The sequence below is a fragment of the Chrysochloris asiatica genome, unplaced genomic scaffold (assembly GCF_000296735.1).
Source record: "Chrysochloris asiatica unplaced genomic scaffold, ChrAsi1.0 scaffold00024, whole genome shotgun sequence".
In the NCBI taxonomy this organism is placed as follows: Eukaryota; Metazoa; Chordata; class Mammalia; order Afrosoricida; family Chrysochloridae; genus Chrysochloris; species Chrysochloris asiatica.
In genome coordinates this window covers 22680540-22694262 of record NW_006408542.1, presented here as the reverse complement: position 1 = coordinate 22694262, position 13723 = coordinate 22680540, and the positions used below count along the sequence as shown (strand labels likewise).

At 39.9% G+C, this 13723-nt stretch overlaps 1 protein-coding gene across 3 annotated transcripts in view; it reads right to left on the bottom strand.

The window, feature by feature from the left end:
• Positions 1-13723, bottom strand: part of PPP1R21 (protein phosphatase 1, regulatory subunit 21) — a 113973-nt gene that overhangs the window by 70630 nt on the left and 29620 nt on the right. For all 3 annotated transcript variants that reach the window (XM_006839438.1, XM_006839436.1, XM_006839437.1), the window contains exons 4-7: positions 9520-9621; positions 8509-8673; positions 8261-8319; positions 7188-7282 (exon numbers count right to left, since the gene is read on the bottom strand). In XM_006839438.1, the coding sequence (XP_006839501.1) occupies positions 7188-7282; positions 8261-8319; positions 8509-8673; positions 9520-9621 (421 nt within the window). The remainder of the gene's footprint in view (positions 1-7187; positions 7283-8260; positions 8320-8508; positions 8674-9519; positions 9622-13723) is intronic.

Sequence of the window (13723 nt, the reverse complement as noted above, 5' to 3'; positions counted from 1 at the left end):
TGGACTGCAAACTACAAGGTTGGCAGTTCAAACCCATTAGCTGAGTTGGAACCGACTCAACAGCACTTAACAACAATAGCAGCAGCACACAAATGGGATCCTGGTATTATGGTGTAGGATAAGCACTAGACTGTTAACCACAAGATTGGTGGTTCAAACCCACCAACTGTTCCTCAGAAATCCTATGCAGGGTTTCTGAGCACTTAACAACAGCAACAACAGCAGCACACAAATTGTCTTACCAACAAGTCTAGAGTCCTTGATACGTCTTCATTTCTAGGTCCAATCAGCATGTCATCAATGTAATAGACCAGAATGGCATCTTATGGAAGGAGAACACAATTAAGGTCCCTGCGGACTAAATTATGACACAGTGCTGGAGAGTTGATATACCCTTTAAGTAAGATGGTGAAGGTGGTTTGACAGCAGAAGGCAAATTGCTTGATAGTCTTTTAAATAGGTACGGGAGAAAAGGCATCAGCCAGGTCAATAGCTGCATACCAGGCATCAGGAGATGTATTCGTTTGATCAAGTAATGAAACCACATCTGGAACGGCGGCTGCAATTAGAGTTACCCCTGGTTAAATTGATGATAATCCACTGCCATTCTCCAAAATCTACCTAATTTTTACACGGGCTAAATAGGCAAGTTGAATAGGAATGTAGTGGAAATCACCACCCTCACATCCTTCAAGTTCTTGATGGTGGCAAGTACTCTGTAATCCCTCCAAGAATGTGGTACTGCTTCTCCCCCACCCCCAATTTCCATAAGCATCGGTAGCTTTAATCATTTCCATTTGGCCTTTCCTACCATATTAGCTCTTATTCCACACATCAAGCATCCAGTGACAGTTACTGAGTATGTCTATTACAATTAAGCATTCTTAAACTGGGGAAATCACTGCAGGATAAATTCAGGGACCCAGTGGACCTGTGAAATGAGTCTGAGTAAGACTCCATTAATCATCTGACCTCTTTACAGCACTCTTCTGACTGGTAGATCACAGTGATGTTTTGGATCTCTTGAAATTAGTGTCAATTTAGAGCTAGTCTCCAGAATCCCTGAAATGTCTGATTATTTCCTTTACCGCAATTAACAGTCAATCTTGAAAAAAGTTGTAGATCCCTTCAGTGATGGCTGGGAGAAAGATTAACAGTCTACATTTTTACCAAGGTAATGAGGTCTTTTCTCAAGGGTGCCTGGCTTCCCCTTCATTCAAGGGGTTGTTGATCTATAAACCGACTCAGGTTTGGAAATTGATTGACTCTCTATTCTGGAGATTCGAGTTACACTGCTGTTCACTAGGCCTAGAATTCTTCTGCTTATATAGTTCAAGTATTTCACTCCACCAAGGGGCACAAATATTTCACTCCAAGGGGCACATAAATCCGTATGAGTCAACTATTCTGATTACTGCTTTAACTCTGCTGTCTATTACGGTAACTATGTCCTTGAGTTTGTTGATTAAGTGCTGCCATTTGGGCCCTACCTCAATAGCATCCTATCAGTTTCATTGTAGTTAGGTGTCCTAATTCAGTTAGAGCAGTTCCCCACTCTCAAATCAGACTTGCATATAACAGCAATCACAGCAGACTTCATGGGTGCTGGGACTCCCTTCACAAATTGATTCCTCACTGTAAGTAGTGGTTACAAGTCGGGCTGTTAATCGCAAATCAAGGTCAGCAGCTCAAAACTACCAGCTATTTTGAGGGAGAAAGATGATGCTTTCTGCTCCTGTAAAGATTTACAGCCTCAGAAGCCCTATTTGGTGTCACTATGAGTTGGAAACAAATTCATGGCACACCACCACCATCACCATAGTGGTAAAATGTGTGTCCTCTGGACATTCCATTGGGTTGGGGAAATGGGATCTGTGGGTCCAACCTGACAAACCACTCTAATATACCAATTTCTTAAACCTTTGGATTATTGTTGTTAAGTGCTGTTGAGTCTGTTCCGACCCATAGCAAGCCTGAACAGGGTTTCCAAGGCTGTAAACCTTTATGGGAGCAGAAAGCCTCATCTTTGTCCCGCGGAGCAGCTGCTAGTTTCTAACTGCTGACCTTGCAGTTGGCAACCTGGTATGTAACCACTACGCTACCAGAGCTCCATAACCTTTGGATATCTTCTACAATATACCAAAGCAGGTCTGGCATTTCAACTTGATTTCGTGTCAGTCACTACTTACTCCATTCTTCAGTTAACCACTCAAATAAATTATCAGATCTTTTTCTAATCTCCTGAGCTGAAAGACTGAATGAAGAATCTGTGCTTATAGTGGCCCATATAAATAAACTCAGACACATCTACCTACAGTCCTTGCACTATTATCCCACAGTCTTTATAGCCATCCCCACACATATTCTTTAGGCTTCTGTCTGTCTAAATTAGAAAAATCAAGCAGTTCTTTTGGAATGCAGTGTACTTCCTCCTTGGTTACACTGTGGTGCTCATTAGGGCTTAAGGGTAGTTATAGGTCTAGAAACAAAAATGGGTGTTGAGGGTATATCCTGAGGATATTCATCAATTTCGGAGGCATTTGTCTCAGGCAATGTCCCAAGAAATATCATGGAATAAGCTCTTCAGATGGGAATAAGAGGGCTGGTTCTGTTGGTAGGAGCGATTCACTGGAATTCAGGGGCTCAGCATCCCTACCCCTAGTTTTGGGATCCCATTTCTTGCCAATAACGTCCTCACTTTAATTGCAGACACTACTGTTGTTGTGTGCCAAAACCCTGTGTAGGGTTTCCGAGGCTGTAGATCTTTATGAGAGCAGAAAGCCTCAACTTTTTCCAGTGAAGCGTCTGGTACGTTTGAACTTCCGACCCTGTTGTTAGCAGCCCAATGCATAACCCTGCTAAGCCATCTAGACTAGACACTATTGCACTATTATTGTTAAATGCCACCTAGTCAGCTCCAACTCATTAGCGACTCTGTATAGGGTTTCTAAGGAGTGGCTGGTGGGTTTGAACCACAAAACTTTTGGATAGCAGTCCAGTGGCTTATCCTACAGTACCAAATGCTATTAGAGATTGGGAATTCAAATGATGTTCTAATTCAGCCATTCTTATGACAAGACTCTGGGTTGGGTTTGGTTAAAGGCACAAATAATAACTTTCCGTTTTTATGAAGTTGCTTGAGCTATTAGTCTAAAGCCCTGAACTCATCTTTTTCACTTGTCTAGTAAAAGCAGGACCAACGAACCAGCATCCCTATACTTCTGAGGTTGACAAATGCTGAAGGCACCAAATATATAACCAATCAGAATCTTGTTTTTCATAAACATTTGAGTCTCACAAAAAGTGAGATATTTCTACTGCCACCTCATGCCAAGGATTAGCAATGCCCTCTTCCCTACTGAAATGATGGTCATCTGTATATTCGTTGCTGTGTGCCACTAAGTTGGTTTCAACTCATAACAACCCTATAAAAGACTGCCAAGGCTGTAAATCTCTGTGGGAGCAGAAAGCCTCACTTTTCTCCTGTGGAGTTTTTAAACTGCTGAACACACAGTAACAGCCCAACCTGTAGCCCACTACTCCACCAGAGTGCTATCAGTGGATTTAGGTCTAGTCAAACTTATATGGAGCACAAAGGCAAGAAGTGACTGGCTTACAAGCTTTCAAGAGAGAAGTTAGATTCATAGGGCATGGAGGAAGGAAGAATCTTCACTGAGTGGTATACAATCTGTCTAGGCAGGGCTGATGAAATGATACCCGGATGGATCTCTTGTGATACAATAGTGAATATTGTTATCTGGACTGCTTGTGAAGATTGGAATTGTAAAGGTAGACGTTTTTTAGCAAGGAAGGAAGTGATTATCTTTTCAGCCTAAGAGCGGAGGTCCCTGGGACTTTCAAGGGAGAAGAGTGGAGAGCGGGACCCTACCCAGAGAAGCACTGATGCCTGACATGGAGGCAGAGATGATGACGTGGAGAGATGGAGCTGTTGGGAACTTTACACCCAGAGAGGGAGAGGCACTGTGTGCTGATGACTGGGGGCAGGCTTGTAATGTATACCCTTTGGATGGCTGATGATGCATGGAGGGGATTGTAACCATAGCAATAAAATGATATACTATAGAATGAATGTAAAACTAATGTTCTCCCATGTAAACTATCACATAATTCACAATAAAACATTAACAAAAAAAACCCCATATGGAGCTCTGGTACCATAGTTGTTACAAGTCAAGCTGCTAACCTCGAGGTCAGCAGTCTGAAACTACTAGCCACTCCATGGAAGAAAGATGAGACTTTCTGTTCCTGTAAAGATTTAGCTTCAGATACTTTATTCAGGGTCTCTATGAGTCATAACTGACTCCAAAGCACACCACCACCATATACATATGAGGAAGAAACAGAGAGAGAGAGAATCCTGGTGTGGCATTGTGGGTTAATGTGCTGGACTTCAAAGACAGTTTGAACCACAAGATTGGGCCTTCAAGGTCACTAGGAGCTCCTTGGAAACCTATACAGGTCACTACGGGTCGGAACTGACTCTATGGCACAACTGATGAAAGAGAGAGAGTGATTTATCTCAAGGAAATGGTTCATGCAGTTGTGGAGGCTGGCAAGTGCCAAATCTGTATGCCAGGCATCAGGCTGGAGGGTTCCCTTGACTCACATAATTGCAGGAGTTAATGCACCCCAAACCAGCAGGTCAGATAGCAGGCTGCTTGCTGGCTCATGGAGCTGAGGGAGCTGGCAAATCCCAAAATCTGTGAGTCAAATGGCAGACTGCTGGCTCATATCCCAATAACCGTAGGCCAAAGGACAAGGAATTGGATCCAGGATCCAGGGAAAGTGATCTTCGCCAAAACATTCATATATACTGGAATCAAGAAACGATTGGTGTTTAACTTACTGGCTGCTCACATCAGGTCGCACAATGGAGGATAGTTATATTACATAACATGTGGAAGGACAATCAGTCCAATATCTGCCAAAACACTGAAAATTCCAGCCTAGTCCAGCCGACACATAAAACACTAACCATCACAAACACATACACTAGTCTGTCAGAATACTAAACAACAGCAAAGTTAACCTTTGCCAGCAACTTGCTCCTCACTTTTCAACTGCACCATCTTCCCACCTCAATGCCTTCACCCTCTCCCTTGCCTTTATATCCAGCCAAGGACCACGCTATTCGTTCTCTTTCTTCAATATTTTCTGTCTCTCTTCCGCCAACCCAGGCTCACAGCTCTATTATAGAACACCAGGATGATCATCACGATAGTTGCAGCCCCTTCCTCTCACTCTAGCCCTGCCTACACTCTGTTGCCAGATTAACTTTGGGAGTACAAAAATGTCATCTTGACATTCTCTGACTCTAAAACCTCTCCAACAGCCCCACTGCCTGGGATTTAAATCCCAAGTAAGTCCTTAGTCCAGAACTCTATGGTACAGTCCCATCTTCCTTTCAGAAAGTACCTGTCATTGTCCTCTCTAGCTCCACCCTCCCGCTAGCTTCCTGCCATACTTGGCTACTTACTGCTCTCCACACTGTGATGGCACCTTTTGTCCTCACCTCTGCCCTATGAGAACTCCTGGTGGGGCACTGTGGGTTAATGCTCTGGACTGCAAGGTTGGTTTGAACTGCAAGGTTGGAAGTTCAAGCTCACCAGCTGCTCCTCAAAAGCCCTATTCAGGGTGGCTATGTGTCGGAACCTACTTGATGGCACAAACAACAACAAATGCCCAATAAAGCCATCCAGGCCCAGTATAAAGCACATTTCTTCCAGGCTGGTTTCTCCAAATCAGCAGTAACCACTTCTTCCTTTGCTGCTCCAAGAGGTTCTCTAAAGCACAACCTAGCTTATATTTTAGATATTTCTGTATCCCACCTCTCCCTTACTAAACTACAAGTCCTGAAGGAAAAGATTTTTACCTTATAAATGTCTGCGCCCATTATGCTACCCAGCAAGTTGCTGGGTGGTGAAAATACATTGTTTTCATTTACTATTCAAAAGGTTTGCAATCTGAACCCATCTAGTGGGGCAGCAATTATACTCTGTAGTAGGTGGGGTCACCATGAGCCAGAATCAACTGGATGATAAAGAGTTTGGTTTTGGTTTATACTACATATCTGAGCAATCAGCAAATGATCTCTAAATAGTTTCTTACTCAAAGTAATAACCTACATGTGAGGTGATCAGAACCAAAAACAGGGTAACAACTAGCATTAGAAAAGAAGAATAAATCCAAAACACAGTCAAAAGAAACCGATTTGAACTGATGCCTACTAGATACTAGGATTAAAGGGAAACTGCAGTACTGGAGTTTCAAGGCTAGTGAAATTACGTATGGCAGTGTTATTTAGATTAATGTAAAATCTAGAAATGGCCATTTCCAAAAGGGGACTTAAAATTTTTCATATAATAATGGCATATGCTGATTTTAGTGTCAAATTAAGCTACTGTCTTTCTTTAGTTTCTCTTCTTTACTGTTTTTTAAATCTTCTCTAAGAAAACTCCACAGAAAGCAAAATTTATTTCAAACATGTAACTTGAAAAAGGAAACATATATTGATTTGACTGTAAGTTTCAAATTCCACACAACTAAATACCTTCTTTGCTTTCAAGGTTTTGACTTAATTGCTGTTTAGTGATGACAAATTTGCCATCTATCATACATGTAAACTGATGTTATTATTTTATTTTTTAAAGGGTTTTTCTTGTTGTTATTGCTCTTGGGTGTGCACACTACAAACCAGGCCATTTCCAGGGTGAACAGGAAATAGGACTTGCCCAAGTCAGCCTCCTGTCACTGGGGAACAGACATAATCAAAGGGCAGGAGTCATAAGATATCAGCCTGAGTAGATTTCCCTCCCCCACCAACACTTCCATGAGCCAAAACCTTTCTTGTACAAACATTTGGGCATCTTACATGTTCTTTGGGACATGTTAATTACATGCAATTAAAAAAAAATATATATATATATATATGGATATGGATTTGGGCTTGCTCCAAGAAAACTGGCTTTGGAGTATTTATATGTCAGTCTCCCCTATGAAATATGAGATCCAAAACTCATCAAAAGAACAACAACTAAAAAGGCAATCTAAGCTGTGCCAATTAAGCTTTTTTACCAAACACTAGAAATTATTTCATTTAGTTGATTATCACAAATTGGGAGGTCAAAGTTGTAATTAATGGAAAGGTGTATATAATAAATACCTACTTGTATCATTAAAAGGGACTTTTTCATTGATGATTAATAAGGATTCCTCTAATCTACCTGACAAATCTTCGTGAAGATTCTTTAACTGCAATTGACTGAAAAGAAAAAATACAAAACCATATTATCACCAATCTGACAATGAACCCTTATTTGTTTGTCATCGCTGGCCCTGGGCTTCATTGATTGTGTTTACATATGGGATACTCTACGTGATGGAGAATTGTTAAAAGAAAAAGACAAAAACAAAACAAAAAAAATGAGGTTCAATTCTGTGACTCAGGATTTGTGCTGAATGATATGGAAGCTTGAAAGATTGTACCACAGTCCCAGTATCTTACACAACCTTTAGGTTATTTCCCCAAACTCAAAGTAATTTTAGAACCATTTCAAAATCATAATTTTTCTCCTTACAACACATATATATTTATTTAAGTATTACTGCACCTTTTTTAACTATCAAATATTATGGCAGATCTTTTCTACTTGAGCACAAAGATAATAAACTGATTTTTTTCTAATTTAATTCAATTATGAGAATAGGTACAAATCTGAATTGTGTATGTAATTCTGCCATGCAAGTAAGTTGAAATAAGATATATACTTGAACTGGTCCTATTAAAACCTAAAGCATTATGTCATCTATCAAGTTAAATAACTTCCATCCATAAGTAATATTTTAATTTTAAGATGTAACTATCTCCAAATTAAATCATAAAACATTATTTAATTCAGAACTATATATCAAAAGGTTTGCATTGTGTTTATCAGTCAGTTTCCTGCCTGGCACTATCTGAGGGCCTTCAAACAGAAAGCACTCAGTCCTTAGGAGAGGAGTGATGGAAAGCTATCTGCCACAACCCAAAATATCTGCAGGCTGAGGACCAGTGTACACACCACTCTGTCATGAATGTTTTAGACCACAAAGGTCACAAAACTGATACAAATACTGGACATTACCTACCCCCATCCCAATGTCATATGTGAAAATGAAGGCAGGAGCTGCTAAAGTCAAAAAACTCAGGTCTTCTGATTCTTACTTTAGGCCTCCCCTTAAAGTTCATATTTCCACATACCATTCTTCTGTTCGAAGTCGACATTCCTTGGCCTCCTTTTCTAGGACCTGAGATTTTACCTGAATTTTAGAAGAGGAAACAGAAAAAAAAAGCAGAGGGCTCAGGGCTAGAGATTCAAGTACGTTTAGGAGTCAGTGCAGGCAACAGTCTCATCCTGAGTGACTAAGTTTATGTTCTATAAAGTACAAAGACCATTTATAAGAGCTTTGACTTTTCTGTCCCGCACCCTCACAAACAGTGGGGCTTACTTCGAGTTTCGCCTTGTCGTTCTGCAGTTTCTCAATGGTTTCCATGTACTTCCGAGTCAGGCCATCGACCACTGATTGGTTCTGGGCAGCCTCCGTCTCCAGTGTGGTCAGCCGATTCCTTAGCTCTGCCTCCACGTGTTTGTGCTGCTCATCAGCTTCAAAGAACTGAAAGGAAAAGAACATTTCTCAAAATATCCTCATGCATATCATCAAAACGGAAAGAACAGCAGCAAATGTTCACTGAAAAGCTTCCATATGATTGTATATGGCCACTACACTAAACCCACCATGATCTCTTTGAGTACTCACTGTACAAGGGCTGTTGAAAGGAATGAAAAGATAATAGAATTTTCCTACGTTTCCCTATATAAAGTGAGGGGTGGTGGTGGTGGTGGTGGTATACCGTAGAGTCCGTTCCGACTCAGAGTGTTCCTGTACAGGGTTTCCGAGGCTGTAAATCTTTACGGAAGCAGAAAGCCTCATCTTTCTCCCACGGAACAGCTGGTAGTTTTGAACTGTTGACCTTGAGGTTAGCAGCCCTATTCACAATCACTACGCTATCACTATGCTACCAGAGTTCCTTATATAAAGTGAGCTGTTGCTGTTGTTGTTAAGTGCTGTCAAGTCGATCCCGACCCATAGAGACCCTGTATAGGGTTTCCAAGGAGTGACTGGTGAGCTTGAACCACTGACCTTGCAGTTCAAACGACTTTGCAGTCTGACACATTAGCCCACAGAGCCACACCAGGACTCTGATATACTCTTATTTCTGTATTCTTAAGCTACAAACTTAACTCTGCTGTCCTCTAAAGAAAAGATATTTTAAATTTTATATCCACATTAAGATACACATGAGATTCAAGAAACGAGTAAATGACGCGCCATATCCACCTAAGAATGAAGAGACATACAAGACCCACAGATACACAAAACAGTCTACCGTATCTGCATTGGACTTTAACATTCTATCTCATACAATCTGGTTTTAAATCTATCGTGAAATATACTCACTTGTATGTGCAACCGTTCGTTCTCTTCTATCTTCTTTTGTAGATCTTCATCAAATACACTCTTCTGCTCTTGACTCAACTGAGAGGAAGATTCTCCACTTTTCTGATAGAAAGAACAAGTTATGTCCACATAACTTTCATCCTTTAGAGAAACATCCTAAGGTACACAGATTCGCTATCACCTTAGGAGCTTGTCTCTTCTATGTGTTCACCACTCCCAAAAAATCCTGCAAAAGGGCATACAGTCCCATCATTTCACTTTTCCTATGTGACACAAGTTGAAACTACAAATATATGACAGGAAAGCTTAAAAGAGATAGACAAAAAAGTAGGTAAGGCTGACTAAAGAGTTGTTGTTGTTGTTGTTAAGTGCCGTTAAAGAGTAGGTAGATGAATTCAGTCACAGTTCTGCTGGAGGACAGAACAGGCCCAGAAAGCTAACAATGTAAGTATACTAAGATATCTCATTTCAGTTTGATCTTCTGGTTTGGGAAATGACAATTTTAGCTATTCTTAAAGTCTGAATTGATAAGTTAAACTCCTTTAAGAAATTGTAATAAATTGCTTAAAAGCATTCACAAAGATAAGCTTATCCAGAGTACACATAAATTTTTAATTTCTTAAAAAAGCATAACCATACCAAGTAAAGCTATTATAAATAATAATAAGAGAAAAGCTCAAAGATTATGAAAAATACCTTCCTTTTGCTTTTTCATTAACATTTTCTAAAGAAAATAATAGCACTATTTAAAAGATCCAATAATGAACATTTGTTTTCATACACTATGCAGAACTGAAACTATTCAAGAGAAGTCTAACAAAGAAACTGTGTCCACACATCACTCACCACCCTTCTCTGACTTCCTAGTACCCTTACTTCTCACTCAAATGAAATCATCGACTGAGCTAAAATGATACCATTTAGCTCTGTAAAAATTGAAAAGTCCCTTTGAAAATGCAGCAGCGATCTTAAAAAACATTAAAGAGTCAACGTGTTTAAAACACAAGAGGTGCACAAGGGACATTGCTGAATAGTGGTATATTCTGGGTTGGCCACACTTCCAAACTGGGACAGCTTTAATGAAAATTCATGTAGAAGTCTTCTCACCAAACCTCTGCAAAAACAGTCCTGGAAGAAGACCTGGGAGCATTGTTGGAGTTGATAGCTATAGATGTGGCTTCTTTCCTGCCCAGGATCTTTAAGGATTTCCACAGCCTATGTGTTTTGGGAAACTTTCCCAAGAGATTCCAATGTGGACCTGTTCTGCCTTCTCTGTTCTCTGTTCCCTTTTTATTTGAAAACTACTGCTCTAAAGAATTCTTTCATGTACAGGAAATGTTTACATGAAATGTTGTTTTTGTTGTTAGGTGGAGTTGAGTAAGTACCAACTCATAGTGCATTAACAGATCAAATCACTCCCCACTCTGGGCTACTCTCACAATCTTTGTTTCACTTGAGTCCATTGCTGCTGCCGTTGTCCCAATCCATATCGTTGGGGGTCTTCCTCTTTCTCGCTAACCCTCAACTTTACCAAGCATGGCGTCTTTCTCCAGGGACTAGTCCCTCTTGATAATATGTTCAAAGTATGAGAGACAAATCTGGCTACTCTGGCTTTTAAGGAGCAATCTGGCTATACTTCTTCCAACATAGATTTTTTGTTTGTTTGTTCTTATGGCAATCCATAGTACTTTTAATATTCTCCTCTAACACCATAAATCAAATGCATCAATTCTTCTACAGTTTTCCTTATTCACTGTCCAATTTTCACATGCATATGAGGCTACTGAAAATACCAAAGCTTGCGTCAGGAGCACCTTAGTCCTCAAACTGACATCTTTGTTCTTCAACACTTTAAAGAGGTCTTGAGCAGCAGATTTTCCTAATGCAATATGTCATTTGATTTCTTGACTGTTGTTTCCATGAGTAGACCTGACAAATGAAGTCTTTGACAGTGTCAATCTTTTCTCCATTTATATGGATGCTGTTTATTGGACTAGTGGTGAGGAATTTTGTCTTCTTTACATTGAGACGCAACCCATACCAAAGGTTGTGGTTTTTGATCTTCATCAGTTAGTATTTTAAGGTCTCTTTGCTTTCAGCAAGCAAGGTTTTATCATCTGCATATTAAAAGTTGTTAATGTGTATTCCTCCAATCCTGATGGCACATTCTTCTTCATATAATCCAGATTCTTGATTATTTATTCAGTATACAGATTGAATAAGTATGGTGAAAGAATACAACCCTGGAGCACACCTTTCAAATTTTAAACCATTCAGTGTTCCCTTGATCTGTTTGAATGACTGCCTCTTGGTTTACGTATAGGTTACTCATGAGCACAATTAAGTATTCTGGAATACTCAGTCTCCTCGATGCTGTCCATTGCTTGTCATGATCCACACACTTGAAAGACTTTGTGTAGTCAATAAAGCATAGGTAAACATCTTTCTGGTATTCTCTGCTCTCAGCCAAGATCCATCTGATGTCAGCAATGATATCCCTTGTTCCACGTCTTCATCTGAATCCAGCTTGAACCTCTGGCAGTTCCCTGTCAATGTACAACCACAGTCATTTTTTAATTATCTTTAACAAAATTTACTTGCATGCGATATTAATGATATTAATCAATGATTCCTGCATTCTGTTGGGTCACCTCTCTTTAAAGTGGGTATAAATATGGGTCTCTTCTAATCAGTTGGCCAGGCAGCCATCTTGTAAATTTCTTGGCATAAATGAGTGGCTCCAGTGCTATCTGAGTCTGTTGAAATATTTCAATTTGTATTTCATCAATTCTTGGAACGTCGTTCTTTGCCAATGCCTTCAGTGCATCAAGGACTTCTTCCCTCACTACTACTGACTCTTGATCATATGCTACCTCTTGAAATGGTTGAACATTGTCCATTTCTTTTTGGTACAGTGACTGTGTATTCCTTTCATCTTCTTTTGGTGCTTTCTGCATCATTCAATATTTTGCCCATAGAATCCTTTACTATCCCAAATCAAGGCTTGGCTTTTTCTTCAGTTCTTTCAGGTTGAGAAATGCTGAGCCTGTGCTTCCCTTTTGGTTTTCTAACTCCAGGTCTTTGCGCATTTCATTATAATATCTGACTCTGTATTCTCGAACCATCCTCTGAAATTTTCTGTTCAGCTCTTACCTCTTTGTTTCTTCCATTTGCTTTAGCATCTCAAAGCTGGAAAGCAAGTTTCAGAGTCTCTTCTGACATCCATTTTGTCTTCTTACTGCCCTTTTGCATTCTTTCTTTTTTTCCCCCCACAGTTTTCTGATTTATTATAGAAATAACATTACAATTCAGGATCAGGAATGATGGGAACAATGTCTTTCAATCAGGTAAACCTCTTCTTAATTCTACCCACAGGCACTTCCATGATCTTGTCCCTTGGCCTCTGTTCTGCTCAAGCAAATGTTAAAGTTCTTGTAGTGCTGCCAATAGATACTCAAAGGCACTCTATTCTGCCAGTAAGTCTCAGACCAAAGGCTTTCAGATTTAGCTGTCTGAGTCAGCAAACCTAGCTGTACCCCAATTAAATGCCTGGAGGCAGTCAGCTTCCACCAGTGTTACAAAGCTCTTTTTTTTCTTTTTAAACACAAAGCTCTTTTAACTGTTTCTACAAGTTGCATTATTTCTTATGATATCATCCCACAACTCTTCTGGTCTTTGGTCATTTGTGTCTATTTTGTCATATCTGTTCTTGAGATGATTTCTAAATTCAGGTGGGATCCATTCAAGATCATATTTTGGCCCTCTTGGACTTGTTTTAATTTTCATCAGCTCAGCCTGAACTTGTATATGAGCAAATGATGGTCTGTTTCACAGCATGTCCCTGTCCTTATCTTGGCTGATGATATGGAGCTTTTCTACCCTTTCTTTTCACAAAAAATGTTATTTCTGTGTATTCAATCTGGTGAACTCCATGGGTACAGTCGTCTTTTATGTAGCTTTAAAAAAAACATGCAGTTAAGAACTCACTGGTCTTGCAAAATCTATCTTGTGATCTCCGACACTGCTTCTATCACTGAGGCCATATTGTCCAACGACTGATCCTTCCTCTTTATTTCCAACCTTTGTATTGCAATTGCCAGTAATTATCAATATATCTTGACTGCATATTTGATCAATTTCAGACTGAAGAAATTGACAGAATTCTTCAATTTCATCATCATTGATTTTAATGGTTGGTGCGTAG